This window comes from Hyperoodon ampullatus (assembly GCF_949752795.1).
Source record: "Hyperoodon ampullatus genome assembly, chromosome: 16".
Taxonomy (NCBI): domain Eukaryota; kingdom Metazoa; phylum Chordata; class Mammalia; order Artiodactyla; family Ziphiidae; genus Hyperoodon; species Hyperoodon ampullatus.
In genome coordinates this window covers 66,308,520-66,336,189 of record NC_136929.1, presented here as the reverse complement: position 1 = coordinate 66,336,189, position 27,670 = coordinate 66,308,520, and the positions used below count along the sequence as shown (strand labels likewise).

Here is a 27,670-nt window from a genome sequence, read left to right as displayed (position 1 = left end):
TTATATCTTCATTTACAATTTTTATATTGTTAAGTTATATATGAATATCTTCCCTATGTGAGGTAAAGTTATAAAAGACAAGGATTGCCTGAGTAATTCTTCTGTACTTAGTACAGGACCAGGAAAAATCATGTGTAGGTATAACCTCCTAAACTCATAAAATATTCCTCTGTTCTTTATTCATTCTTAATTGCTTTTGTTCACATAGGGAAACATAGTTTAAACTGCACTGGCATCTACATTTATTTCAGTGTCCATATTTCCTCACTAAAAAGGTTAAGGCTGATAATTTAATTGGATTTATATCATTGTTAATGGTGTAGTTGTATGCTCTACTTGGGAACAGTATTATTCTAGCTTGCAAAACAAGGTCTTATCATGTTTGAGGACGAAAAGTATTCCTGGAACCTACAAAATATACATAAATAGTGAATGGAGAGAACAAACTTCTTTAAGTTCTCTTATCATCTGCTATTTTACATCGTTGCTATAAAATCTGGACGTTCAACTTCCAAAATACAATGGACACCTGTTTTGTGAGTACCATTCACACGTGAATATAATTAATTAGAAAGGAAAGATATAGTTAGACTTAAGTTTTCACTAGATTCTCTTTCATTTTAGGCAGTTGATACATCTGTTGCCTTTTATTTATTTATTTTTTTAAGGGATTAAAAAGAATTTAATTGAAGTATAGTCTACAAACACAAAAGTACACATATAATAAATGTACAGCTTGTTAAATTTTCATAAACTCAACACTTCCATGTAAGTAGCATCCAGATTAAGAAGTAGTACATTATCAATACCCCAGGAACGCCTTATTTTTTTTTTAACATCTTTATTGGAGTATAATTGCTTTACAATGGTGTGTTAGTTTCTGCTGTATAACAAAGTGAATCAGCTATACATATACATCTATCCCCGTATCTCCTCCCTCTTGCGTCTCATCTGTTGCCTTTTAGAAACGTGGTATGAGCCAGAGACCTGAAATACAAATAGTTGAGCATTTATCCTCTTATTTCATGACTGCTTTCAGAGATAAGAGGAATGGTCAATTCCCAATTAACTCTTTCCTAGCCAGGTCCTTTTGTAGCATGACTAAGAGAAGCTGAAGAATAATGAGAAATTCTGGCCTTCTCCAGTATTATCAGGCTTCTAAAGATTCTGGAAACCCCTCTATCTCAACCCCATAGTCCATGCAATTTTAAAAATAAATATAGAGTAAATTATGAAAATCATACCATCCATTTGGTAAAGACCATTAAGTTTTTACAGACACTAAATATAAATAATACATGTACTCTGCCGTTAGCGTTGATAAGACAATAGGAGCTGTAGGTATCTTGAAATGGAAAGACAAGATAAGATTTTCATTTATTGTCTATTTTTAAATTCCTCCAAGATACAAAAGTGGACACACCTTGTGGGCAGTTGTAAATATAATCTGCAATTCAGGAAAAATTGAGGCTGATGACCTTAGAGATGGTAACTGAAGCCATGAGTAAATGAGATCGTTTGTTAAGAGCACACAGAGAGGTAAGAGAGTTGGTGATATACACTTGGAAAAGCAACTTTTAAGGGACAGGAGAATCACTAAAGATAGGGACATCATTTAAACAACCGGAAAACCCAGGAAATACACTGGCATGGAAGTCAAGGGGGGTGGGTGATAGTTTTAAAAAGTGAGCACAGTTAGCAGTATGAAATGCGTCAGACATGTCTGCTACCAGGAGGCTTGAAAAGGAGTCATTGTATTGTATTTGGCTATTGAGAGATAAACTGTGTCAGAACCCAGTGGTGGGGGCAGAAGGCAGCTGAAAGAGGCCGAGGAGTTAACAGCAAAGGCAGTGAGTGTATCCACTCTTTCATGAAGTTTAGCTGAGAAAAAGAAAGCTGAGGTAGTCGTTTTATGAGGATAGGGCAAAACAGAAGTTTGTTTTTGTTGTATTTTGGTGGAAGAGATGAGCATGCTGCAGACAAAGGACACACCACAGTCAGTGGAAGAGAGATTGGTAATATGAGAAAATAATTATGAAATGAGTCCTAGAGGCAGCAGATAGACTTGGGAAGAAGTATGGGATCCTTTTTCTTTAAGGCAGAAGGAGGAACAGGAAAGATGGATAAAGATGTGAATACATTTGAAGGCAAAAGGGAAGACAGTTGGATTTCACACCTGATGAACTCTTTGCTTTGTGAAGCAAAATGTTAACTAATTTTCTAAAAGTGACAACTTTGGACCAGAAGATGGAATTCGTTCATTTATTCACTCAGCAGATGTTATTGAGCACCTTCTATGTGCCACCACTACATTAGGCACTGGGGTACAAGGACAAATTGTGGTTCTTACAATCTATTGGGGAAACAGCAAAATAAATAGATTGTACAATTTGCTGTCTTAGCAGAGGTTTGCATAGGTGCTTTGTAAGCATACAACAGACGCAACTAGTTCTGGCTTTAGGGGGATCCACATGGAATAGCAGCCAGTTAAGAACTAGGGAAAGGACATTCCAGACAGAGGGAGCAGCACAGGCGTCAAGGTATAAAGCAGATGATAGACACAGGAATCACATATATCATTGGTCTGGCTGCAGTACAGGGCGTAAGTAAGGACATAGCTGGAGAGGCAGGCACTGCGTGTCAGACAGGACTTTGTAAAACACACTGAGCAGCTTTGCTGAGATCCTTTGGACAATGCAAAGTCACTGAAGTTTTATACCAGGAACAACACTTCACCTGTATTTTAGAATGATTGCTCAGAGAGCAAAGAAGAAAAATGAGTATGGTGAGGACAAGACTAACAGCTATGCTGTTAAGATTATATCTCAAGTCTACATTTAAACCTGGGAGCTCTATTTTCAAATGAACAATAACAAGACAGAGTTGTCCAAAAAGGCAACGAAACAGCTGGTTAGTCTAGAACCTATGTCATGAGGAATGGCTAATGTAACTTAATATTTTAGCTCAGGGGGTAAAAAAAGCTATGAGAAGACGGAGAGCTGTTTTCAAATCTTTGAAAAGAAAAAAAAAATCTTTGAAAAGCTGTCGTATAGAAAGAGTGTAGACTTCCTCTTCAGAGGATGGAACTAAAAGCAATGGGTTTTAAGGAAGTCTCAAAGAAAAAGAAGAAGGAACAGAAGTTTCAAGGAAGAAAAATAAGGAGTTGATGCTTTAACAAGCCTAAAAATTAGAATTGCCTTACAATCAAACAGAGCTGTGTCAGGTGCCTTATCTGGAAACCAAAGCATTATATTCAACAAGTCACAGATGCATTGCTAGAATTCTCTGTTTGTGGGAATAGAAGTTAAGTTTATAGGCATACCTCGCTTTACTGCACCTTGCTTTATCGCACTTCGCAAATAAATCTGTAGAAATTTTTCTACAAATTCGAGGTTTTGTGGCAAACCAGCACTGAGCAAGTCTATCTGCACCATTTTTCCAATAGCACTTGCTCACTTCATGTCTCTGTGTAGCATTTTGGTAATTCTTGAAAAATGTTTCAAACTTTTTCATTATTATTATTATATAATCTGAGAAAAGATTCCCTTCAAAATATTACTGCTCATTGACAATGCACCTGGTCACCCCAGAGCTCCGATGGAGATAGACAACGATTGGTTTTCATGTCTACTAACAAAACCTCCATTCTGCAGCCCATGGGTCAAGGAGTTATTTTGACTTTCAACTCTTACTACTTAAGAAATGCATTTCGTAAGGCTATGGGCTGCCATAGATAGTGATTCCTTTCGTGGATTTCGGTAAAGTAAATGGAAAACCTTCCGGAAAGGATTCACCATTTAGATACCATTAAGAACATTCATGATTCATGGGAAAAGGTCAAAATATCAACATTAAGAGGAGTTTGGAAGAAGCTAATTCCAATCCTCGTGCATGACTTTGACAGGTTCGAGACTTCAGTAAAGGAAGTAACTTCCATCTGATGGAAGTAATGAGAGAACTAGAATTAGAAGTGGAGCCTGAACATGTGACTGAATTGCTACAATCTCATGATAAAACTTTCACGGATAAGGAGTTGCTTCATGTAGATGAGCAAAGAAAAGTGGTTTCTTGAGATAGCATCTACTCCTGGTGAAGACACTGGGAAGACTGCTGAAATGACAACAAAGGATTTAGAATAGTACATAGATTTAGTTGATAACAGTGTCAGGGACTGAGAGGATTGAGTCCGATTTTGAAAGAGGTTCTACTGTGGGTAAAATGCTATCAAACAGGGCTTCCCTTGTGGCGCAGTGGTAGAGAGTCCGCCTGCCGATGCAGGGGACATGGGTTCGTGCCTTGGTCCGGGAAGATCCCACATGCCGGGAAGCAGCTGGGCCCGTGAGCCATGGCCGCTGAGCCTGCTCGTCCGGAGCCTGTGCTCCGCAATGGGAGAGGCCACAACAGTGAGAGGCCCACGTACCGCAAAAAAAAAAAAAAAAAAATGCTATCAAACACCGTTGCATTCCACAGAGAAATTGTTCATGAAAGGCAGTGTCAATCCCTGTGGCAAACTTCACTGTGGTCGTATTTCAAGAAACTGTCACAGCCGCCCCACCTTCAGCACCCACCACCCTGATCGGTCAGCAGCCATCAACATCGAGGCAAAACCCTCCACCAGCAAAAAGAGTCTGACCTGCTGGAGGCTCAGATGACAGTTAGCATTTTTTTAGCAATAAAGTATTTTAAAATTAAGGTACGGATATTGTTTTTTAGACATAATGCTCTTGCACTACAGTATAGTGTAAACATAAATTTAATATGCACTGGAAACCAAAAAATTCCCGTGACTTGCTTTACTGTAATATTTATTTTATAATGGTGGTCTGGAATCAAACCTGCAATATCTCTGAGGTATGTCTGTATATACTGTTTTTAATCTTTCATTTTTAAAAACTGAAATATAATTGATGTACAATATTCTGTAAGTTACAGGCATATAATATAGAGATTGACAATTTTTAAAGGTTATACTCCATTTATAGTTATTATAAAATATTGGCTATATTGCTTGTATATTCTTAAAAAGCAATGTCTTATACACGGTGTAACTTAGAAGAATCCTGAGATGTGGAAACTCAGTTTCAGTCAAAACAGTGAAGCCAGCAGAAATATAAACAGCAGACTCAGCAAAAAGCTCTAGTTATCTACTAAAGAATCAATTATTTATGTATTCAGCATGGGAAGAGCTGCAAATCATGCATTGACCTTTCCAGTCACCATAGTATCCACACGGTCAGAACCATTTTGACTATAAAGATTAACAATTCACTCTAGAGTGAAAATCCTTATTAACATTTATACAGGGAAACAGGATTAACATCTTCCTGGGAAGCTGTTAAAATAGGCTTTGATTGTATGTTCAGTGATCCTGTATAATCAAACTAGGAACTATTCCACCCAAATGATTTTTTCAGATAAACAAAGCTAAAGGAGGATGGCTGAGGTAGGAATTCTGATGCCCCGGTCGCAGGGAGAGGGGCTGGGGAGATCGGGAAAGAACACAGGAAAATAGTGTTCACCACTTACTGGAATGTAGAACCAATTATGTGCCAAGCATTTCACTCAGCACTTTACTTACATTATATCTCTAAACCCTCACAAATCCCCTGCAAGATAACTACACTACCACTGCTTCCCTTCTACAGAGGAAGAAAGAAATTGAGGTCCCAAAAGATTGAACCACAGTTAGGTACAAATCTGATATTCAAATCCAAATTTGCAGTGACTCCAGAGTCTGTGGTCTTTCATCATATCACAACCTCATACGGGAGGTGGCATTTTGCTACACCTCGAAGGAGGCAGAACTGGAGTGTAAGAGAAACAACGTACTCCAAGTAGAGAACATGGTCTGAGGAAAGGAATGTGGGTGCCAGTGCTGCAGGGCCTCCAGCCAAGCATCCAGAACCATAAAGTCTGAAGTGATTGTCCATTTTATGGATAAGAGACTACTGTGAGTGATGCTATTTTGTCTCAATTTCCTGCTTACCTTCATTGGCACTAGAAGTCCAAGCCTCCCTTTATCCCCTATTGCCCTGACTCTCATTCTCAAGTTGTTCTATGCATCCCCTTGTCGGCTCCAATCCCCAGTGATAACTCCCTTCCTCTCAGTCCTTTCATTGACCTCTGGAGACTCCACATCAGTGATTAGCCAATTACCTTTAAGGCAAAACCAGCCCTCAAGGTCCTCTACCTCCTTGCCTCATGTAGCTATGTCCTGACGACTCCAGCCTTCTTTCTGGCTCTTCTTCCCTTGACTATCGCTGTTGAAACTCTTCAGAGTTATATCTTAGACTATCTCTTCTTTTCACCCTGTGTATTCTCCCTGATGCATTTCATTCATTCACATGGTGTCATTTACCATCTCTGTGCTAATAAGTTCTAAATCCATATCTTCAATCCTGATTTTTTTTTTTTTCTGAGCTTCATATATCCAACTGCGCTTTGGACACTTCCATTTGGATAATGCACACTGAAAACTGAATTCATATCCTAAACTTAAAACATATACCAAAATAAAGTTAATAAACATTAAATATTTAAACGTCAAATATTAAGCCATATAAGTACTAAAGAGATGTGATGAATGTTATGAAACACTGAGGTGAAGGCAGTCTTTTAAACTATGACATAAGAAGCCATAAATAAAAGATAGGTCTGACAACATCAAAACAAACTCTATATACCAACAACATCATAAATAAAATGAAAAACCAAATGAAAAACTGGAAAATATGTGCAATGTCTTTCATAATTCACTGATCACTTTCCTGTCCTATCATTTATAAGTACACACTTTCTAGCAATAGCAATGCTGGGTCTATCTTAGACTTCACCATGCATAACTATGAGGTAAAATGCCTTAAGTTTCATGACAGCAGAGGGATAACCACTTATTTGTTTGAATTCTAGCAATTACAAATCAAACTAAAAGAACAACTAAGGAAGCAAATATGCAAAATACACTCTTAATATGGGGAACATATCTCATTTTTACCTTTTTATAAAAGTTATATATTTTCCTTTTCACCCTCCATATACAGAAACTTGGTACCTTTGTTTCCCATAATTCCAACAGCTGTTTCCCTACCAAGCCAAACCAATCAAAAACCTAGAATAGTGAAAAACGTAATTTACAGTAAGAGGAAACTCTTAGAACTTGGAAGTAAAAAAAACAAAAGTTACCTGAGACCTTTCGGCAAAGTATGTACAGCGCTCACGGCTGGTCTTGTGATAACCCTAGGTGAAAGATACAGAAGTAAAGAATCCAGCATCAGAGAAGATTTACAATACTAGCGAGACGACTGCTAAGTTAAGTTTATGTCGCTATGCTTTTTTAAAGTAGTGTACAAAATAGTTTTGTAAGTATATTGTGAGAATTATATAGTAGGTTTGTAGATAACATACTAAAAATCATGGCAGTTCCAAAGGGATGTCTTAGTATAGAATAAAAACAAACCTTTGACTCTTGTTCCAGTCTCAGTGCAGAGTCTTTCACTTGATTTTCAAGACTCCTTTTTCCTTTCTCTAGTTGTTTAAGCAATGTATTTAAGGCTTCCTGAAAGTATAAACAGTAAATTTTTACATGTGCTCACATTCTAAATAACAATAAATATGACCACCAATTTCTTCATTGGCAAATTCCCTCTACTCTGTATCAGTCTGTGGTTTCAGAAGTCTTTAATATGTACCTTTTTAGTAATAGTGATAGTAATAATTACAATATTCACTGAACCCTAGCAATATGCCATGTGCTAAGTGCTTTCCATAGATTATTTCATTTAATTCTTATTATAGCCATGGAGATGGCTAATATATTTATTTCCATTTTATTATTGAGAAAACTGCTAGAGGTTAAATAACTTGCCCAAAGGCACAGAGCTAATAAATGGTAGAGCTGGAATTAGAATCCAGGTAATCTGACTCCAAAGACAACACACACTAACAATTATTGTATGTGTATTCATAAGATTGTTACCAGGGTAACAAAAGCAGAGTGTTAGAACAGGCGATACGGTTGATAATGAGGGGAACTGTGAAAATATTGTAGAGTAGGACAGTTCTGGAATCTAAGACATCAATCCATCACAAATACCCCTCATCACAAATAGCTGAAGCCAAGTAGAGAAGAAGGTTAGCCAAGTGCCAGAGGAATAATGCACTACACTGATTTGGTTTACAATTTTAATTCCTAAACTAATAACTGATCTTTTCCAGTAACTCCAATTATTTCCCATATTCTTACATATTAGATTTTAAAATCGCCAAGTCAAATTCTACACAACTCTCGTTGGTCATGATCTAGGTCACTGAATTTATTAAAAGAAACATTCAAATAAAAATGGAAGCTGCCGATTTAAATCTCCACAGAGCAAACTGCAAGCTATTTTAGAGCGCATACCCTTCTCCTGAAACACAGCTCATTCTCGAAAAAATTTGCTTATTCTCTCTTAGATACTTGTTAATAACTATTAGAAGTGTAAAAATTGTATTAATAGGAATAATTAGGTCAGCTGAAACAGGGCAATTTCTAGTCTCTAAAAATAACAGCAGTGATCAAACAAATCCTTTGGAAGTGACAATTCTCCACTATGCCTATGTGCTTAACATCCCTGTTAAAACGTGATCAGTGATATTTCTCAGGCAGGCATTGTTTGTCTTCAAAAATTATGCACTGGCGTCCTGAATAGTTTTCAATCCCCCTCCCCTAAACACAAACTTGCTCCAGAAGAAAATCAATGAAAGCCCTGTAAATACAAGAGGATAAACTGACTGAGTTTGCTATAGAAAATCAAACCCTTATGAAATAAACCAATGCTCAAGGATGACAGTTTTTGAAGGGACAATCAGGGAGTGGTGGATATAGTTCAAAATTTTGCTGCAGAGACCCTTTCTCCAAGGATTCCAAGCTTAGCCTTCCATAGTAATATGCTTCACTTACATCATTTGTTAAATACATTTTTAGAGATGTAAAATAGGATCTAATCATTTTTAATATTGAGTCAATGGGAAAATGCACTCCAAATTCTAAAAGGAATTAATTTACAAATAAACAACTGGAATAAAATTATTTTTATATTAATGAGATATGGTCCAAAACTGAATGAGATATGGTCCAAAACTCTAGAAGCTCATACAAGAAATGTAGATAGGAAAGACACAAATTCAAGAGCTGAAGCAAAGTATTTGAACAATAAATAAGAGGCAAGGTAAGATAACTAGGGAAGGCCTTGGTTAGCGAAGGCTTGGTGTATATTAGTTTCAGGAGTCTACACACTGGGAGCTATTGAAAGTTATTAAAGAAGTGACCATGATGAAAGCAGAGGTTTAGGAATATTAATCGAGTGGCAGTTTCTATGACAAAAGGATGATTTCTGTTACTTGTTGGTGTGGGTTTGCAGTTTTAACCTTTGAGGTTTAAGCATTTTTAATATGCTTTCTCTGTGTTAGAATATATCTTGCTGCTATTCCCATGCAGACTGGATTCCTTGTCTTGTCTCCTAATTTTACAATTCATTTATTTATTAAAAAATATTCATCAAGCACCTCCTATGTGTCAGGCATTGTGGTAGGGATACCACAGTGAGAATTACAAACCCAGGCCCCATCCGCATGAAGCTCAGAGTCTAATAGGGTGCCTATTAAACCACCAATGTGGTTTACATTGGTGAATGTTACACGTAAGCTTGAGAAGAATCTGTATTCTGCTGTTGTTGGACGGAATATTCTATAACTGTCAATAGATTGAGTTCATTGATAGTGATGTTCAGGTCAGCTATATCTTCATTGATTTTTCTGCCTTCTTGATCTATCAGTTGCTGACAGGAGGTGTTACGTCTCCAACTTTAATAATGGATTTGCCTATTCTTCCTCCAGTAATTCATCACATTTACCATATAAGTGTTCCTATCAGTTTGTGTTTACAGCAGCTTCTGTTCCAGGTTAAGCAGATCTCGGTGACTGTGTGGATTTGTCTATTCATACAGATTTTTGGGTGGGAATTTTTCCTGCAAATTCAGATTTCTAAGGAGTCAAGAAGAGTCATTGATTTTCAGGTTATCCACCTTTTTTTGTTGTTATGACAAGATTGATGACTCCCAAGCACTATACATACTGGAGCTGAAACCAGAAGTCACAAACTTCTTGATCCTCTTTTCTAATTGGAATGGAAAGAGTGCATTCTCCACATCAGCGGCTGCATATCCTTATACTGAAGACTTGTTAGTCTGCTCTAGCAGTGATACCACATCTGGTAAAACAGTTGGTGCTACTAATTGGTTAAGTCTGCAGTAGCCTATAGTCTTTCTCCAAGATATACCTAGTTTTTACAGGGGTCAGACTGGCAAATTAAACAGAGCTATGTTAGGCCCTCTTCCTTGGGATAACAAATTGTTCTTGTTTTACAATTTTGGCCCTGGGTGGGGAAGCCACAATTTCTCACATTTCCATTAGGTTTTCTGCACCATGATAGCTTTTACTTCAGAGGTGAGGGCCCCATGGGGGGTTAACTTCAACTGCCAGGTATATCTACTTCAGTTACTCAGGGACTGGAAAAATTATCACTGTGGAAGTAGGGGAGTCCGTGGGCACACTGGGTCCAGTGTGATTTGGACTTCAAGCACAGGTTGCCATTCTGAGGATCAATGTCAACTCAGACCTCGAAATGTCTGGCTATTTCCTTTCCCACAGTGTACAGTCACCTGTAAAAGTGGTCAGAGGTCTCTTCAGGGGAAGACTGGAGATACCGTCATGATATGTACTTGGACTGATGTTGTGGGGTCCTTCCTTTTAGGAACCCAGCCACTTCTTTGGTCAGTGATTTCTGGATCTGAAAATTGGTTCAGGTCTGGGAAATGAGCAAACAACTATGTTTTCTATTGGGGTAACTGTCCTCAGCCTCTGCTCCTCCATTCTTAATTTTTTTAAATTATAGCTGTTGAACAGCACCATCATGAATTGGCTTGGCAGCCAGGATTGGAGGTGGGGCAGCTCCTGAGGCGGGGTGGGGGGGGACTGGTTGCCTTGCTGGAGAGACGCCTGTCGAGCAGCTTCCAGGACGGGGAGTGCTCTCTAGCCCTCACTAGAGCTAGAGGTGGGCCACCTCTGCCCATCCAGAGGGTCCAGGTGGAGCTGTAGAGTTGACATCATCACGAGCACCCATCCAGCTGTCCTGTCACAGCTTTAGGACCCCTGGTGACCCCCATCAGGGCCCCGCCCTGCACATAACAGGCCTGCTTGGACTGGGCATTCAAATGCCTCTGGAGCTCTGCAACCCTCACAATCGGGTCTTCAGCCTCGCTGTTCTATTGTGGCTGCCCTTTCACTACTGTTATAGATGGCCTCTTTAGAGGCTACCACCAAGGCTCTCTACTTTTCACTCTTAGGTATTAAGTGCTTGATAACTATTCTCAGCCTCTCATTATCCTTATGAAGGATGACAATACAATTTGGCAATAATCCCATATTTTCCAAATGCCTGCATCATGGCTTCCTCCACAGTATTTCCCTCCATGAGAACATTTTCCAAGGTCACCATCAGTGAAATCTTTAGCAACTGAACGGCCACACTGAGCCAGGATCTACTGGTGCCACATCTGCTAATCAGGACAGCCCCTACTGCCTGCTACATAGGGAGCCAGTGCCAAATCCCATCTAACCTCCTGTTTTCTCACATCACTCCCAGTGCCTCTAGCTGTAGATGTGGTCTTCTGAGAAGCAGATAACAAGATGGGGTTAAATGTGAAAAGATTCTATTATTAGAGATGTCTGTGTGAAAGGAAACAGGCAAGGAACAGGAGAGGGCTGGGAAAGTAGTCAACTGTAATGCAAGTCTGACCCGCAGTGAAGGGGAGAGGGAGAGAAGGTCCTGGAAGTGGAAGCATCCCAGGCTGGCATGCAGCCTAAGGGAAGTCTGGCAAAGCCAGCAGGGAATCCTTAAGCCAAAGTCACTGACAGTGGGGTCCCATGTTTCCTAGGAATAGGTCTGCCTTGGTATCCCCACTGCACCTGATCATGGACCTGGAACAGCCTGTGGGAGGTGTGGTCTTGATGAAAAGCAGTGATGGATTTCGAGCTCAACCCCAAGGGTCCTCAGTCAGTTAACCTTCCTGTCCTGGGAAGTCTGTGAGGTGCATTCTCTGGGTGGACACACTGACTGCTTTCCTTAAGGGCATTTCAGTTTTTCAGATGAAGAATCCTCCAATCTCCTACTCTTTGAGGGTTAATCCTAGCTGCTGGTTTTCTGGGAGTAGGGCAAGGTGGGGAGAGCTGAGAGTTCCATTATCCAGATCACGTATTTTCGTTTAATTCCATCATTTTAGACCTGTATCTCACTCTCACCCTCATCTGTGCCTGAAGGCCCAAAGTCCAAAGCTACTGCAGCTTAATTTTTTTCCAGAAAATAGACGACTGACTGAAGGAGAGTATCCTGGCACATGGGGTGGTAGAGGGGTCCCAGTAACTAACTGCTCCATGTACGTATATATGTTCAATTAATCTCTCAGTTTCCAGCTCCATCCTCACCTCCACCTTCTTCAGCACCTGGTGCTGCCAAGTTCTAAGGCACCAAGTGGGTCTGAAGAGTGACTGCTCTAATTTCACTGATATTCCTCTCAGCAGGCACTTTGCTGTTGCTTCCTCAACTCTAAGTCAATGACTATTCCTCCAACTGAGGGTCTTCCAAAATTTTTTTTTTTTTTTTTTTTTTGCGGTACACGGGCCTCTCACTGTTGTGGCCTCTCCCGTTGCGGAGCACAGGCTCCGGATGCGCAGGCTCAGTGGCCATGGCTCACGGGCCTAGCCGCTCCGCAGCATGTGGGATCTTCCCGGACCGGGGCACGAACCCCCTGCATCGGCAGGCAGACTCTCAACCACTGTGCCACCAGGGAAGCCCCAAAATTTCTTAATACATTTGTCCAAACACATAGAATGTACAACACCAAAAGTAAACCCTAGGGTAAACTATGGACTTTGGGTGATTATGATGGGTCAATTTAGGATCATTTTGATGAGTGATGTTGATAAGGGGAATGGCCATGCATATGTGGGGTAGAGGGTATACGGGAAATCACCATACCTTCCTCCCAATTTTGCTGTGAACCTAAAACTGCTCTAAAAAATAAAGTGTTATGTAAGTAAATAATTTTTAAAATTGCCTAGAGAGAAAATGAGAACACATTTTGGATTTTGCAAAACTACATTAGTCATTAAGTACCTTGGACCATTAAAAGCAATACATTTGTGATTCCAATTATAAAATTATTATACATATCAAAAATCCTTTAAAAATTATAAAATCATACTATAATAACCTTAAGGTTCATTCTAGATTTTGATTCTTTATTTTACTTACTTCAAAATAAACTAGTATTTAAAAATGATTTTATCATAGGCACATAGTCTCTCATCCCATCACTTCCAGTTCATTATAAGACCCACAGCTTAAAGTTCTTGGTCTTCCCAAGGAGCTGGTTTTATCTGATTATATAATCAGTCATCATGTACTAGAAAACTGCAGCCTAAAAAGACATCCTAAAGCTACAGCTAAATTGAAGACACCACTAGAAACTACCCACCCCACCCCAAATCATGCACACACAAAATTAATTCTTCTACTGTCATGGAAAAGCTGTTCTGTTTTGTTTTTGAAACTAAACAGATCTTAGCATTCCAAACAGTCTCATACTTCACCTATATTCATGCCTTAATTTGCTTGTAAAAAGTCACCTTCCAACAGGAGGTTGAAACAACAGGGAAATAATAAGAAATTTCAAGATACTACTCACATACCTGAAATCAAATATACTTAGATTTTTTTTAAGTCCCTTTCATCTATACCAAGTGGAAAAGAAGCTCTATTAGCCACTTATTTTTTTTAAAACAATTTCAATTACTATAATGAGGAACACATAAAAACTACAAGTTTAAAAAATCACTGTATTGAATGCTTACAAGAGAAAAACCTGAGAATACAATTAATCACAACTCCTAGATATGCTGTACCTCTTAGTGAAAGCAATTGCAACAATGAATGAGCACGGCGTTCTGCATGCTTAAATGACAGGCGCCCCCTGGTGGACAACATTGTTATTAGATTTATATATAAAATCTATAACTTTTCTCTGATTTGAGGCTACACTTGTCACCAAATTAAACATTCTGATCTTTGGGGAGAACACGAATCTGGTGATGCCTATAACATAATACCTCATATTGATTCTACAGACTTAGTTTTTAGCTAATTGAACCTTTCTTTAAATGACTTAAGATTGTATTTATAAGGACGTAGTAAGGATTTGAATTTCGGCAAATTGGCTTTCTAGCAATTGATTTTCGACAAATTGACCAAGAGTCCTGCAGAGAACATTTGAGGTGAGACTAAATATCTTCCCTCCCTTGTGCCTCCCCCCACCAGGCCGTCTTGTTGGCTTTAGGAGCGGGATCTCCTGTGCTCTAACCATCTGATTGACAGAGCATGTGTGCTGGTAAGAGGTTTCCTTGAAGGGTCCAAGTTGTCTGGATGTAGTGGAAAACAAAGGAGAGCACACTGATGGAAAAATTAGAAGCAGAGAGAAATAGGGTGCTATGGTCTGAATGTTTGTGCCCCCCACACACCAAATTCACATATTAAAATCCCAACGCCTGATGTGATGGTATCATGGGAGATGCTTAGGTTATGAGGTTTGAGCCCTCATGAATAGGATTAATGCTCTTATAAAATAGATCCCCCAGAGCTCCCTTACCCCTTCCACCATGTGAAGACACAGCAAGAAGGCGTTGTCTATGAACCAGAAAGCGAGCCCTTACCAAGCACTGAATCCGCTGGTGTCTTAATCCTGGACTTCTCAGCCTCCAGAACTGTGACTAATAAATTTCTGTTGCTTATAAACCACCCAGTCTGTGGTATTTTTTTTTTAGCAGCCCAAACAGACTGAGATAAGGTGTCATTGATTTTGATTCCAGATGAGTCAGGGACCAAGACTTCCGCTGTCATAGAGGTGACCACAGGGAAATGGTGGAAGTTGGTGAGAAAGACTTTATAGGAACTCTTGTCGCAAGACATGCTGTCTTGCACATCTTTCTCTGAGGGATATAAATTCCTTAAATTGGTTTGTTTCTTTTTCCCAAATTGTGCTCTGTAATAGAACCTACTGAAATGCCTGCTAAAAAGACCAATGTCCAGGGCTTACCCTAGACCTATGAAATGAGGATCTCTGGGAGTAATGCCATGTGATTCTTATAGAGTTTGAAAATTAAAGAACCACTACTCGAAAGGCTGACCAGCAGCTAAGGATGCAGCAGTGCTGGGCAGTAAAGGGAGGCTGGGAAGTAGAGCAGCCAACCCTCCTTCCTGTTTGGGGCACAGTATCAGAGGTACTAAGCTTGACTTGGCCTGAACAAGCTAATCTAGGGAACAAGACATGCACTGCCAAATGTTAGTAGTGACAGTAAAGCACTGAAAGATTACTCAATTTATTGCTGGGGAACCCTCTGCGGGGCTGCATGGTGCGAGCCATCAACCTCTTTTGATAAAGAGTGCAGTGCATCCTTAGCTCTTTAACCTAACTACCTAACTAGAGATTAACGAAGAGGCCTGGAGGGCCAGGTCAGAACCTGAGAAATAGCTATTGCTCATCAGAGGTGAAACAGCCAGATTAGCCTTAACTTTTAGTTATTTGGTATGCTTAAAACAGATTCTAGCCTTCCAGAAAGGCTACAGATCTTTGCAGGACACACCTGGAAATTCCTGAAACATTAGGGAGGCTCTACATTCTTTTTCTGGTGGACACAAACAGAAGGGGCTAGAAAATGTACACCCAGCTACCCCAAGGGAAGTAAAGGTTCTGTGCTTTTTATTAGAGGCTTTAACTCCCTGCAGAAGCCCCTGCTTTCTGGGCAGGTACAAAGAACCACAAAATTCTGCGAGAGCTTTAAGAAGGTACCAGAAGATTCACAACTGTGTAACAGCAGAGCTGAATAAGATTGCACATCTCTGGGCCTTACCCTTGCCCTTACACCTTCCAAATAGATTAAGGTTAATCTCACAACAGACTTGTTTTAATGACATTTTACTTCTCCTTCATCAAGGGAAGGAAAGAAGAGGACTAACACGCAGCTCACTCTGTCAGCCTCTATGCTTTTGGCTTTACATATCTCTAGTAGTCTGCGTGACAACCTTGCAAGAGAGTTTAATTAACTCTATTTTACAGATGAGGAAATTAAGCCTCAGAGAGATGAAATAACTTCCTTAGTGTCCCATAGTTTGAATTTGAACCAGAACAGTTTAATTCCAGAAGCCATGTTTCCATGGCTTACACTCACTCCATTTTCTCACCCCTACTTTCCGCTGCACCACTTTTTTTCCCCAATATCCTCTCTTCTGGTTAGCAGTTGCCTACATCCTTCGCCTCTGAATAATTTGCCCAAACTGTGGACCATGCGCTTTATCCTACCCCGCACCAGAAGTTTCCTGGAGAACATCCTTCTGCTGATCGTTCATAAACCTTCTCCTCCCTTGGCTTCTGGGATGCCACTCTTGCCCACTTCTGCCCCTCATCCTTTTTCAATATTTTTCCTTCTCATTGATCTTCACTGAATTACCTTAAATGTTAGTATTTCCCAGGGTTCAATCCTCAATCCTATTTGTCAGACTATATATTTTTGCCTGAGCAATCTCTTAAACTTTCATGACTTCAGGTGACACTGATGACTCCACGGCCTCTATTTTCAGAGAGACAACGTTCTCAGTCTAAAACTGTTTCCAGTTGCTGACTGACCACTGGTATCTGTGTAATACACACAAACCTAAGTCATTTCCTATTATCTCCCTAGTTCTGATTTCTAGAGCCCTGCTCACTTTAATCCACAAAGTTATTCAAGCTTAACCATCCTCACATCCTCTCCCACTCTCACCCCAGTATCCAGATACTTATAAAGTCCACATTCCTCAACATCTCTTCAATCTGTCACCTCTGCTCCATCCCCATATACTACTGTCCAAGCTGAAAAACACCTTCCCTTACTTAGATTATTACAAGAGCATCCTAACTGGTTTTCCTGCTTCAAGTCTCACCCATCCCTGGGGAATCCTGGGGAGTGGGGTAGGAGATGACTTTAAAACTGTATACAAAATACTTCAGTAGCTTCCCATCACATATAAAAAGTTCACACTCCCTAACATGGATACAAAATCCTTTATTATGTAGTCCTTGCATGGATTTCCAAGCTCATCTCCCATCACCTCTCTTATTTATTCCTGACATACCGAGCTAACTGTAGACCTGGGGTGTCTTTAGATAGATCGATCCAGAGGGGCCTTACCTTTATTTGAAAATTTGAATATGTGCATATCTCATGATCTAAAAACTCCACTATAAGTGTGCTAGAGGAGCGGTTCTCAAACTTTGGTGTGTATTCGAGTTAGATGGAGAACTATTAAAGACTGCAGAGGTAGCAAGCTGGATAAAGAATGGGGCTGAACTTTATATTTTTATGAAGTTCTCCAGGTGATTCTGTTACTATGGAAGTTTGAGGACCACTGCCCTAAAGCAAGGACCAGCAAATTACAGCCTGGACATCAAATCTGGCTGCGGCCTGTAAAGAAAGATGTGTTAGAACACAGCAGTGGAAATGTGTAGTTGCAAGGGAGATGGGGTGACCTATAAAGCTGAAAATATTTACGCTCTAGCCTTTGCAGAAAAGTTAGCAAAGTCCAGAGGAACACTCTGTACTTGGAGATATTTATAAGGATGTTCACCTTGGCAATGTTTGTCATAGTGAGATTTTGAAAAGTCTTCAATGTACTGAAATAGAGGAATACATAAATTAGGATATATACATCTAATGGAATACTATACAGCAGATAAAATTTACTAGATCTTTATATATTAACATGGATAGAATAAAAAAAAAATAGAAGAATGTCACATACAGCATGATATTTTTTTATATGAATGTTTAGACACAATATATGTAGAAAGGTATTTTAAAATAAACTGGAATGGCATATACCAAATCCAAGATCATCTTGCCTCGACTCTATAAAGTATTTTTTTTTTTTTTTTTTTTTTTTTTTGCGGTACGCGGGCCTCTCACTGCTGTGGCCTCTCCCGTTGCGGAGCACAGGCTCCGGACGCGCAGGCTCAGCAGCCATGGCTCACGGGCCCAGCCGCTCCGCGGCATGTGGGATCCTCCCAGACCGGGGCACGAACTCATTTCCCCTGCATCGGCAGGCGGACTCGCAACCACTGCGCCACCAGGGAAGCCCTCTATAAAGTATTTTCATTAAAAAAGCTGAGGTCAAAAAGTGACAAAAATCCAAAGATTTGCAAATACTACAATATATTTTTTGCCATATTGTCCTCTGTGGGTTTTGTTGTATTTAAAATTGAAGCCAGAAATACCCTAAAGAAGCCAGAAATACCCTAAACTATAGGGGAAAGTAATTGAACATTAATAATCCAATGCAATGGAATATAATGTAGCCCTTAAAAATGTACATGAAGAAAACATAAGACATAATTGATTTAATTGTCCATGGTGAACATAGCAATAGAATACAAAATTGTCCATGAAGTAAGGTTACAATTACATATTTTTTTAAAAGTGCAGTCCTTTTTTTTATTCCTTTTTTCCCCTTTTGGTTGTCTTATCTATTGAGTTCTTCCTTTTAATCAATATATATACATACCAAAAATTACTAAGAACACAACAGTAGATGTGTTTAACTTAATACTTTTCTTCTCTTTTATTTTCCAAATAATATTAAATAAATACATATTCCTTAAAATGAAATGTGGCGATAGAGCTTGTGCGTGGCAGATGGAACTGACTGCACATCCAATGTCCATCTTCCCCTTTGTCCTACTATGCTCAGTTAAAACACTACAAATCTCAGCCTTCCTTGCAAACATGGGTGGCCAGGTGATAAAGTTCTAACCAATGAGATGTACAGGGAAACTGCTGGGTGCAGCTCGTTAAGAGGAAGCTGACTTGACTAGCTTTCACCTTTCCCTTTTCCCTTATCCTACTTCTTTCCTTGAATGAGACTGTGAAGCAAGTGAGAAGCCATCTTGTGAGCATGGGGACAAAGCCACTCATTAAAGGACGGCAGAGTGGAAAGTCAGGAGGAGTCTGGATTCCTGAAGGCATTATAGAGCCACTGCACCAACCCTGGACTGCATACCTTCCCTTTCCTGTTACATGAGGAAAAGCTCCAAAATACCTTACTTAAGCCTTTCTCCTATATGCAGCCAAACATAACCCTTAACTGAGACATCCTACTAAAATTAAAGTTTAACAAATTATACCACTGTAAGGCACTTTAAAGTTTATCTAATCATACTGCCTTCAGATGAGAAAAGTAATCTTCAGAAAGGTTGAAGGCTTGAAGCCCATCTATATCCGAACAAGGACTAGAACCCCACTCTCACTTAAGTAAATACTTTTTTCTAAAATATTAAAATCAAGTCCACTTTAGTGGTCCAGTTTGAAAATAACTTATTGGACGTTTCATATTTATTTTTCTAATGATATCATTTAAAGAAATTAGACATGCACAGGTCAAAGACCAGTGTTCATCCTTCTGTTGCTCATAAGCAAAGCTGCACTTTGAAGTTACTCAAAATCAGTATTCAAACTAACTAACATCAGTTTCTTAAGTATGCGGGTTCAGATTACTCCTAAAGACTAAGCAATCTACAACAAGGATAGAGAGTCAGTAAATTTACAAATAGTGTTTGAAGTCATACTCTGTCCCACAAAACAACTAATTTAGGCCCTTTTCTCTGATTATCAACCTAACAGAAAACCAAAAATGTTTGTGTTACACAAATGGTACATGTCTGAACCTCACAAATATTGTTTCTGATATAAAGAATAAGACTATCTCTTTTGTCCTCGGAAAAGAGAGATTTCTTTCTTATACTGGATATAGGATTTTTGGATCCCCAGTGCTTTTTGCTCAGTAGTTGGCTACTTCCATCACCAACTCCGTGGTTAGATTCCTAATCCCTGCTATTCAGACAAACGCCCCCTGGATTCCACTGTGTAAGAAAACCCAGGCACTCAGGGCATCTGCCCAGAGAATAGAGAGGACTCCTTAAGAGCCTGAACTTTCATTCTCTCTCCTTTCTGCTTAGTATGTGGCCCCACTCTTGGTTCTTCTAACATTTCTTTTGTTCTTTACTGAAGAGAAATGTAATTCTCTGCCTCCAGATCTAAACCTCTTAGAGAAAGACATTTTCTTCAAGAATAACACAAATTCATCAAGGGAAATAAGTGTATTTTTGTGAACAAGAATAAATTACAGAGTCTGAGGTAGTAATGAGAAAACTGATTAAATGCTTCTTAGATATGCTACAGAGTCTTCTCCCATGTCATACCAGCACTTGTTGCTACCCTTCAGGAGGCTAGATACCCCGTTTCTTGAGCTATGACTGGGGGTAGGCTGTCAAGAAGCAGGAAGCCAGAATATATTATATTCTGTAGGTAGAACTTGATATTTTATATTCTGTAGGTAGTAATAAAATTCTACCTACAGTTAAGAAACACTAAGCTTAAAACAGCCCTTGCAGCAATTTCTAAATACCACAAGATGGAGATATGACTCCATGGCAGAGGAAAAAACTTCACCACTTTTCCAACAACAACAAAACACACGTTATTTTCCTGACTTTCCAACACACAGACATAAGGGTATTTCTGGGTTGTAAATAACAGAGAGGTCTGCAAAACAGTTAATTTCTCCCTCCATTCATTAACAAGAACACAAGATTTTTCTAGGTCTTTCACTAAAGGTTTGCAGTTATTCGAAGTGCGCTCTCCATCAACGCCCAGGACTCCTGTGGATACAGCAGGCAGCTCAGTGCTCTACCTGCAGCGACTAAGAAACACAGTATTTCTGACCAGCAGTATCAAAGGGCTGTTGGTACAGCAGAGGTAAATAGCAGAGGTTTAAGAGGGAGAGACTCTGACGCCACATTTCCAGACTGTGTGAAACTGAGTCAGTCATTCAATCTCTTTAAGCTTAGAATCACATGTATTAAAATAACAATATAAAATTTTATGTCATGGGGTTTGTTGCAAGACTGAAATAATGTACATAAGTTAATTTGCATAGTACATATGTTTAATTTAGGACAAGTTATTATAATTATTAGTGTAATATTAAGTCCTGCCAATTTAGCTGAGTATTGTAGTTTCATTTTCATGCAAAGTACCCTTGATTTATTTACAAGATTTCCATGTTTTTCTGAGTACTCTTGAAATAAAAATTCAGCAAGAGTTCAACATAAGTCGTGCTTTGGGCCTCCTCTACATTAAAAAGAAATATTAACAAATATTTGAATGAATGAAAAACAAACGAATACTCTTTGTAAAGTAGAAAACATAAATTCATTTATCACAGATTAAAATTACCTCTCAAAACAAGAAAGATGTTACTAGGACAACCAAAAGAAAAAGTAGGTGAAGCAGCCCAGTGAGGTTACAGGGTAATTTATGGGTTCTCAGTTGTTAGATTTTATACATACTGTGTGTGTGTGTGTGTGTGTGTGTGTGTGTGTGTGTGTATTCCAGAGGAACTAGAATGGAACTGTTTTAGATGGGTATGAGAGAGGTATTTCTGAGTTAAACAGGCTCTTTCAGGTTGTAAGGAATAGACACACTCAGGTTTCCCCCCAGCCTGACCACTGAGATCCTTTCACTTCTATTTTGTTTGTACCTGCAACAAAATCCCTGCCCAGCTTTTTACGGGAGAGACCAAGCTGAAGGCCTTGTTTATAGGATCCTTTACATCACAGGAAAGCTCCACTGAACAAAATATTTTATTTGGACCTTGTCACAGTCTTTAAACTTTTGTTTGAAATCTGTCTGGGGAAAAATACACATAATTTCCTTCAATTATTCCTTTTGTTTAAACATCTTTTACTCACCACTGACATCCATTCATAGACACGAATAGAAGGCAGTCTGTCTACAATAAAGCAAATATGAGCAACTGATGTTTTATCAATTTTAACTCAACTTATAAAACACATATATAGGTGCTTCTGTACCTGAAGGATTTCCACAAATTTTTTTCCATTTTCTCTTTGAGAGAAACAATCTGCTTTTCTAGTTGGTCATTCAATTCAAGTTGTGTCTCATAACAGGTTTTCCATTCACCACCTGAGTGAAGAGGTGGGGACGGTCAAGATCACCTCACCACCTCTCATTTATTCATTAAAACAACATTAATTAGCTCAGTCCTACTCCATTACTATACTGGACTTTATTAGTAACACAGATGCACTGGAGGGAACTCATGTCTAAGCATGCGTTCTCCATTACACAGGATCTGTGCAGACACCAGACTCACCTATTCTCACCCAGCCGGCCTCACTGTCACTATTGTGATTCCTGGTCTTCTTACTCTCCACCCCCTTTTGTCTTTAGTTCCCTGTGTATCCTTATAAGGAATTCTATTAGAGGAAGTATCAGGAACATGTTTCTTTCCTTGGAACTTGAAATATCCATAATTACAGCCTAAGGAGTACTAGCCTCCTGTCCAATGTCATAATCATTTTTTTCCTTTGCAAAAGAATTCTGAAGTCCGTTCAACAACTACCAATTATGTGCTTGCTATGTTAAAAGCACACAATACCTTACATATATAAACTAATTTAATCCTCATTTACAAAAACTTAGTTACCCATTTTACAGATGAGGAAAACAAGGTTCAAAGATGTCAAATAACAGTATTAAGATGACAAAGTAATAAATGGGGAACTGGGGTTTCAACCAGTTAGTTCTGACTTGAAAGTGTGTCCTCTTAACCGCTGTGCTATGGTAACACTGTTTACCTTCGGCTACCTATTCAGGTATCTTCTCTTATCCGTAAGCAGTTTTCTTTCACTAAATCCCTTTGGCTACTGAGGCCAAAACACTTGTCTTCTCGCCCTGGGAGGAGGAGGAGGAGGATGCAGCCTAGAATTAAAACCTCCTTTTCGGCTCCAAGGCCCAAAGCTAATTTTTTTTTTTTTTTTTTTTTTTTTGAGTCTTGAAAGTCACACTTTGTAGAGAGAAAAAATGGCGTTTCTAAACTTTAAATGCTCTTTGCATATATGGGGCAACTTCTGCTACATAATGGCTGATGGAGGAGTCTAAGAAGAAACACTTACTAGCTCACACCACTGCCAACCTCTGCAACCTTAACACAACCCTGCCCTCACTCTCATTTCTAATCAGATGTGGTCTACCAAAGAGAGGGGCAGGAACGCCCTTCCAAACCGAAGTCCAAAGTCATGAATCCAAATGCTTAACAAGTGGATGGAGACCCACAAAACTGGAGATTGATAAAATTTTTGCTTTCTTTTCACATACCAGCATTGCCCCCGCCCCCAAATTTGGTCAGCTTCCTGCTGTCAACTGTTTTCTTTTTCTGAAAAAGGACCACACTGAGTTTGACTTTCCCTGCCACACTTTGTTCTGTGATAAGCCAGAAGTACTGATTTCATACTGAGGTTTGTAATTTTTACAAAATTTTTGAAAAATAGTTTTTCATCTGTCTTTAAAATGCAATAATGTTTAAATTATGCTTTCAACTGGGAATAAAATTAGCAATTCAAAATAGCAAGTTTCTGGAATAATCTTGATACTAAGGAATGTTCAGAGCCATCTAAAACCAGCCCAGGTAAGAGATGTGGTGCTCTCATTAGATGGTCACAATAAATGTGACCCTAAAAAAGATGATCCTTGACCCTGAGCACCACAGCAGCCAACCTATCAAGGCCTAAGATGTACTTAATTATCAAAATACAGATTGTGAGGATAAAAATTTAGCAGAAACATTTGTGTCTCTTGGGAGAAAAAATACCCTGAGCAGTAACTCCATAAAACCACTGCTTTTGCAGTAATTCTAAAAACAAAAAACAAGCACTGTACCTTTGAAGGGAAAAATTAAATTGCTTTGCAGTCTCAAAGAGGGATCTTGGCTAGAATCACTACAGTGAAAAGCAAAATCAAACCAAAAATTGAAAAATTCTAGAAATTTGATTCATGGTCAAAATTAACCTTAAAAGAGGAAGTTCATAAAGCAAGAGAATATTAGGTGGAGGCTTATCTTTCAGATATGGACATTTTTTTCCCAAAGAGAGATAGCATGTTAACAAAAACAAAACAAAACAAAGACCAACTAAACAACAATGCCAAATAATAATTTTTAAATTGTTAAGAAAAACACAGTTGAACTGATTGAAACTTGACCCTACATGGACATTCATGTTTGTGTTGTTCACTATATTTATGATTACAGTGATGGAGTTATACTAACTTGAAAAGACTTTGTAAAATAAGAAAATGTTAACAAGGAAAGGAAAGAGCCTACTGTGTGGCACTGTACGAGGCACTAGGGATTCAAAAATAAAATAGACACAATCCCTGCGGTCAATCAGCAGTAGGAGAAGTTGGGAGGGGTGGGGAGTACAGAAACATATAGCCAGAACATTTAAGAAACTTTTGGTTAATTGGTTGTAATGGTACACAAAGAAAGATATCCAATCTGGAAGGTGGCAGAAGGGAATCAGAAATGGGAAGGTCAAGATTGAAGAGGGACAGGAAATGCTTCTTGGGGGGAATGACACCTGTTCTAAGCCAGAGAGGGTGAAAAAGAATATTCAAACAGCAAGAACTGCATGAACAAAAATACCAACATGTACAAAAAGGGGGCACGGTGCAAAGACTATCTCTTTGAGTAAAGTTGCTCCCCAGCAAATTTTCAGAAGACTCCATGAGGAAAAACATCCCCAAAGTAGGACTGGTGGGTTTGAGCTATGTCTCCACCAGTTTATTTCTGTGATCCTGAGCAAGTTACATTTCCTGTGCCTCAATTTCTCAACTGTAAAATAAGGATAATTAAAGTTCCTAACTATAGGATATTGACAGGATTAATTAAAACATGTGAAGTGCTTAAAGCAGTGCAGGGCACACAGAAATTGCCATAAAAGTTAGTTGTTTTTGTTGTTATTATCATTTTTATCATCATAGGAAATTTACTGCAAAATTGTTTCTCCAAAGGGTAGTACTACACTGCTATCAGTAATGTATAAAGTTCCTATTTCACTTATAAAAAAAATCTCTACTTCTTTTATAGACAACAAATTTCTTTGACTTAAAAACAAGTTGGAAGGGCTTCCCTGGTGGCGCAGTGGTTGAGAGTCCGCCTGCCGATGCAAGGGACGCGGGTTCGTGCCCCGGTCTGGGAAGATCCCACATGCCGCAGAGCGGCTGGGCCCGTGAGCCATGGCCACTGAGCCTGTGCTCCGGAGCCTGTGCTTCGCAGGGGGAGAGGCCACAACAGTGAAAGGCCCGCGTACCACAAAAAAAAAAAAAACAAGTTGGATATTTTCCCATATTCACGAGTTGTCTCTATGTCCTACTCATATTTATCTACTGGGAACTTAGTGTTTTCTAACTGAATTGCAGAGGACATAGATGTGGTGAAAATATAGACCTTTTGTCCATCATTTTGGCTACCAGTGTCTTTCCCAGATTACTGTTTGACTTCTCATATTGGTCTTTTTTCCTTTAAATCAAGGGAAGCTATTTTCTCTGAAGTCTAACCTAAACATGTTTTCCTCAGTGATTTATTGCTCTTTAAGAAAGGCCTTCTTTATCCATAAACAAATATACATTCATCTATATTTTCGTTTCATTTTTAAATATTTAAATTTTTAAATTTTAAATATTTAATAATTTTAAATATTTAAAGATTAAATCCATCTGGAAGGTTTTATTTTATTTTAGAGTAATTTTTATTTATTTGGCTGCCCTGGGTCATAGTTGCGGCATGCGAACTCTTAGCTGCAGCACGTGGGCTCTGGTTCCCTGGCCAGGGATGGAACCCAGGCACCCTGCATTAGGAGCACGGAGTCTTAGCCACTGGACCGCCAGGGAAGTCCCCCCAGAAGTTTTGAGAATTAAGTATACAGTGAAGATCTAAAGGGATTATTTTCCTAAATATTATATCAATTTTCCAAGTGGAATTTATGAATAATTCGTCACTTTAAAAGAAGCTCTTTTTCTTTTTTTCTTTTTTTTGGCAGTGCCATGCAGCATGCGGAATCCTAGTTCCCTGACAAGGGATCAAACCCGTGCCCCCTGCATTGGAAGCATGGAGTCTCAACCACTGGACGGCCAGGGAAGTCCCTCTTTTAGCTCTTTTAAAGCTCTGTGCGGTGACACAGATTCCAATAAAACATTACTGGTAATTGGCTCTTTGGTTCCAGTTCTCTGCCCAGAAGCCCTTTCCCAAACTTGGGCAGGCAGGCTAAAGTTGTTCTTTCTTGACGGTGGGAAGGGGAAGACAGCAATTAGAAAGTGATAGCTTCATGATTTTTACGGAATGTTTGTGTCCCTCTAAAATTCATATGTTGAAGCCCTAACCCCATGTGACTTTAGTTGGAGGTGGGGTCTGTGAGAAAGTGATAAAAATTAAATGAGATCATAAGGGTGGGGCCATAATCCAATAGGGCTGCTGCTCTTATAAAAAAAGGAAGAGGCACCATAGCTTGTTCTGTCTGCCATGTGAGAACACAATGAGAAGGTGGTCATCTGCAAGGCAGGAAGTGGGTCCGCACTAGAAACCAAATCGGCTGGCACCTTGATCTTGGACTTCCAGATCTAGAACTATAAGAAAATAAATTTCTATGGTACTTTGTTATGACAGCCCGAGCAGACTAAAACAATGATCATTTGGTACTTTCCTATTTCAATGTCTGGTGCAGTTTTTGTAATAATCTATTTCCCACAAGTCTCATAAATGAAAATGGTTTTCTCCTTTTTTTCATAGATAACTGAAAACAATTTTTTAATTAACTTAGTAACCTGGCCCTGAATTTCACAGTAGTACAGTGTTTTAATAAATTAGAATCTCTTTCTGTTATAGGCTGAATTGTGTCTGCTTCCTCCCCCCAAATTCGTATGTTGAAGTCCTACGCTCCCAGTACTCAGATGTGACTGTATTTAGAGATAGGACATTTAAAGAGCTCATTAAGGTTAAATGAGGTCATATGGTTAGCCCTAATCCAATATGACTGATTTCATTATAAGAAGAAGAGATTAGGACACAAACAGGTACAGAGGTAAGACCATGTGAAGACACAGAAAGAAAGCCCTCAGAAGAAACCAACCCTGCGAACATCACGCTCTTGGACTTGTCGTCTCCAGAATTGTGAGAAACTAAGTTCCTGTGGTTCAACTCAGCCTGTCTGTGGTACATTGCTATGGAAGCTCTAGCAAACTAATATACTATCTATTTTGTTTTATTGATTTGTTTTCTGTTTTAATGATTATAGCTTTATTATATATTGTAGGAGTCCCGTCAACCCCCCAAAATTTCTTATCAGTTATCCCTGTCTACTTATTCATCTAGTTAACTTTAGAGTCAGTTATTGAAGTTAAGAAAAAACAGCTCTGTGTTTTAACAAGAATTACATATCAATAAATTAATTTGAAAAGAATGAGCATATTTATAACACCCAATTCTCCTATACAGGAAAAGTCTATGTCCCCCTTATAAAACCTTAATAATAAATTTCCCAATTTCATTTCACTTTAGGGTTTCTCTCCAGTATGAAATCCCTTATGTTGAACAAGGTGAGAATTCTTTTTTTTAAACATCTTTATTGGAGTATAA

General features: G+C 39.0%; 1 protein-coding gene across 1 annotated transcript in view; it reads right to left on the bottom strand.

The window, feature by feature from the left end:
• Positions 1-852: 852 nt before the first annotated feature.
• Positions 853-27,670, bottom strand: part of CCDC169 (coiled-coil domain containing 169) — a gene marked incomplete at its 5' end in the record, with an annotated part of 40,638 nt that continues 13,820 nt past the window's right edge. Inside the window, 6 exon segments of the mRNA XM_079721638.1 lie at positions 853-987; positions 7,183-7,236; positions 7,457-7,555; positions 21,930-21,970; positions 22,053-22,074; positions 22,076-22,164. Of these exon segments, the coding sequence (XP_079577764.1) occupies positions 919-987; positions 7,183-7,236; positions 7,457-7,555; positions 21,930-21,970; positions 22,053-22,074; positions 22,076-22,164 (374 nt within the window). The 3' untranslated portion in view covers positions 853-918.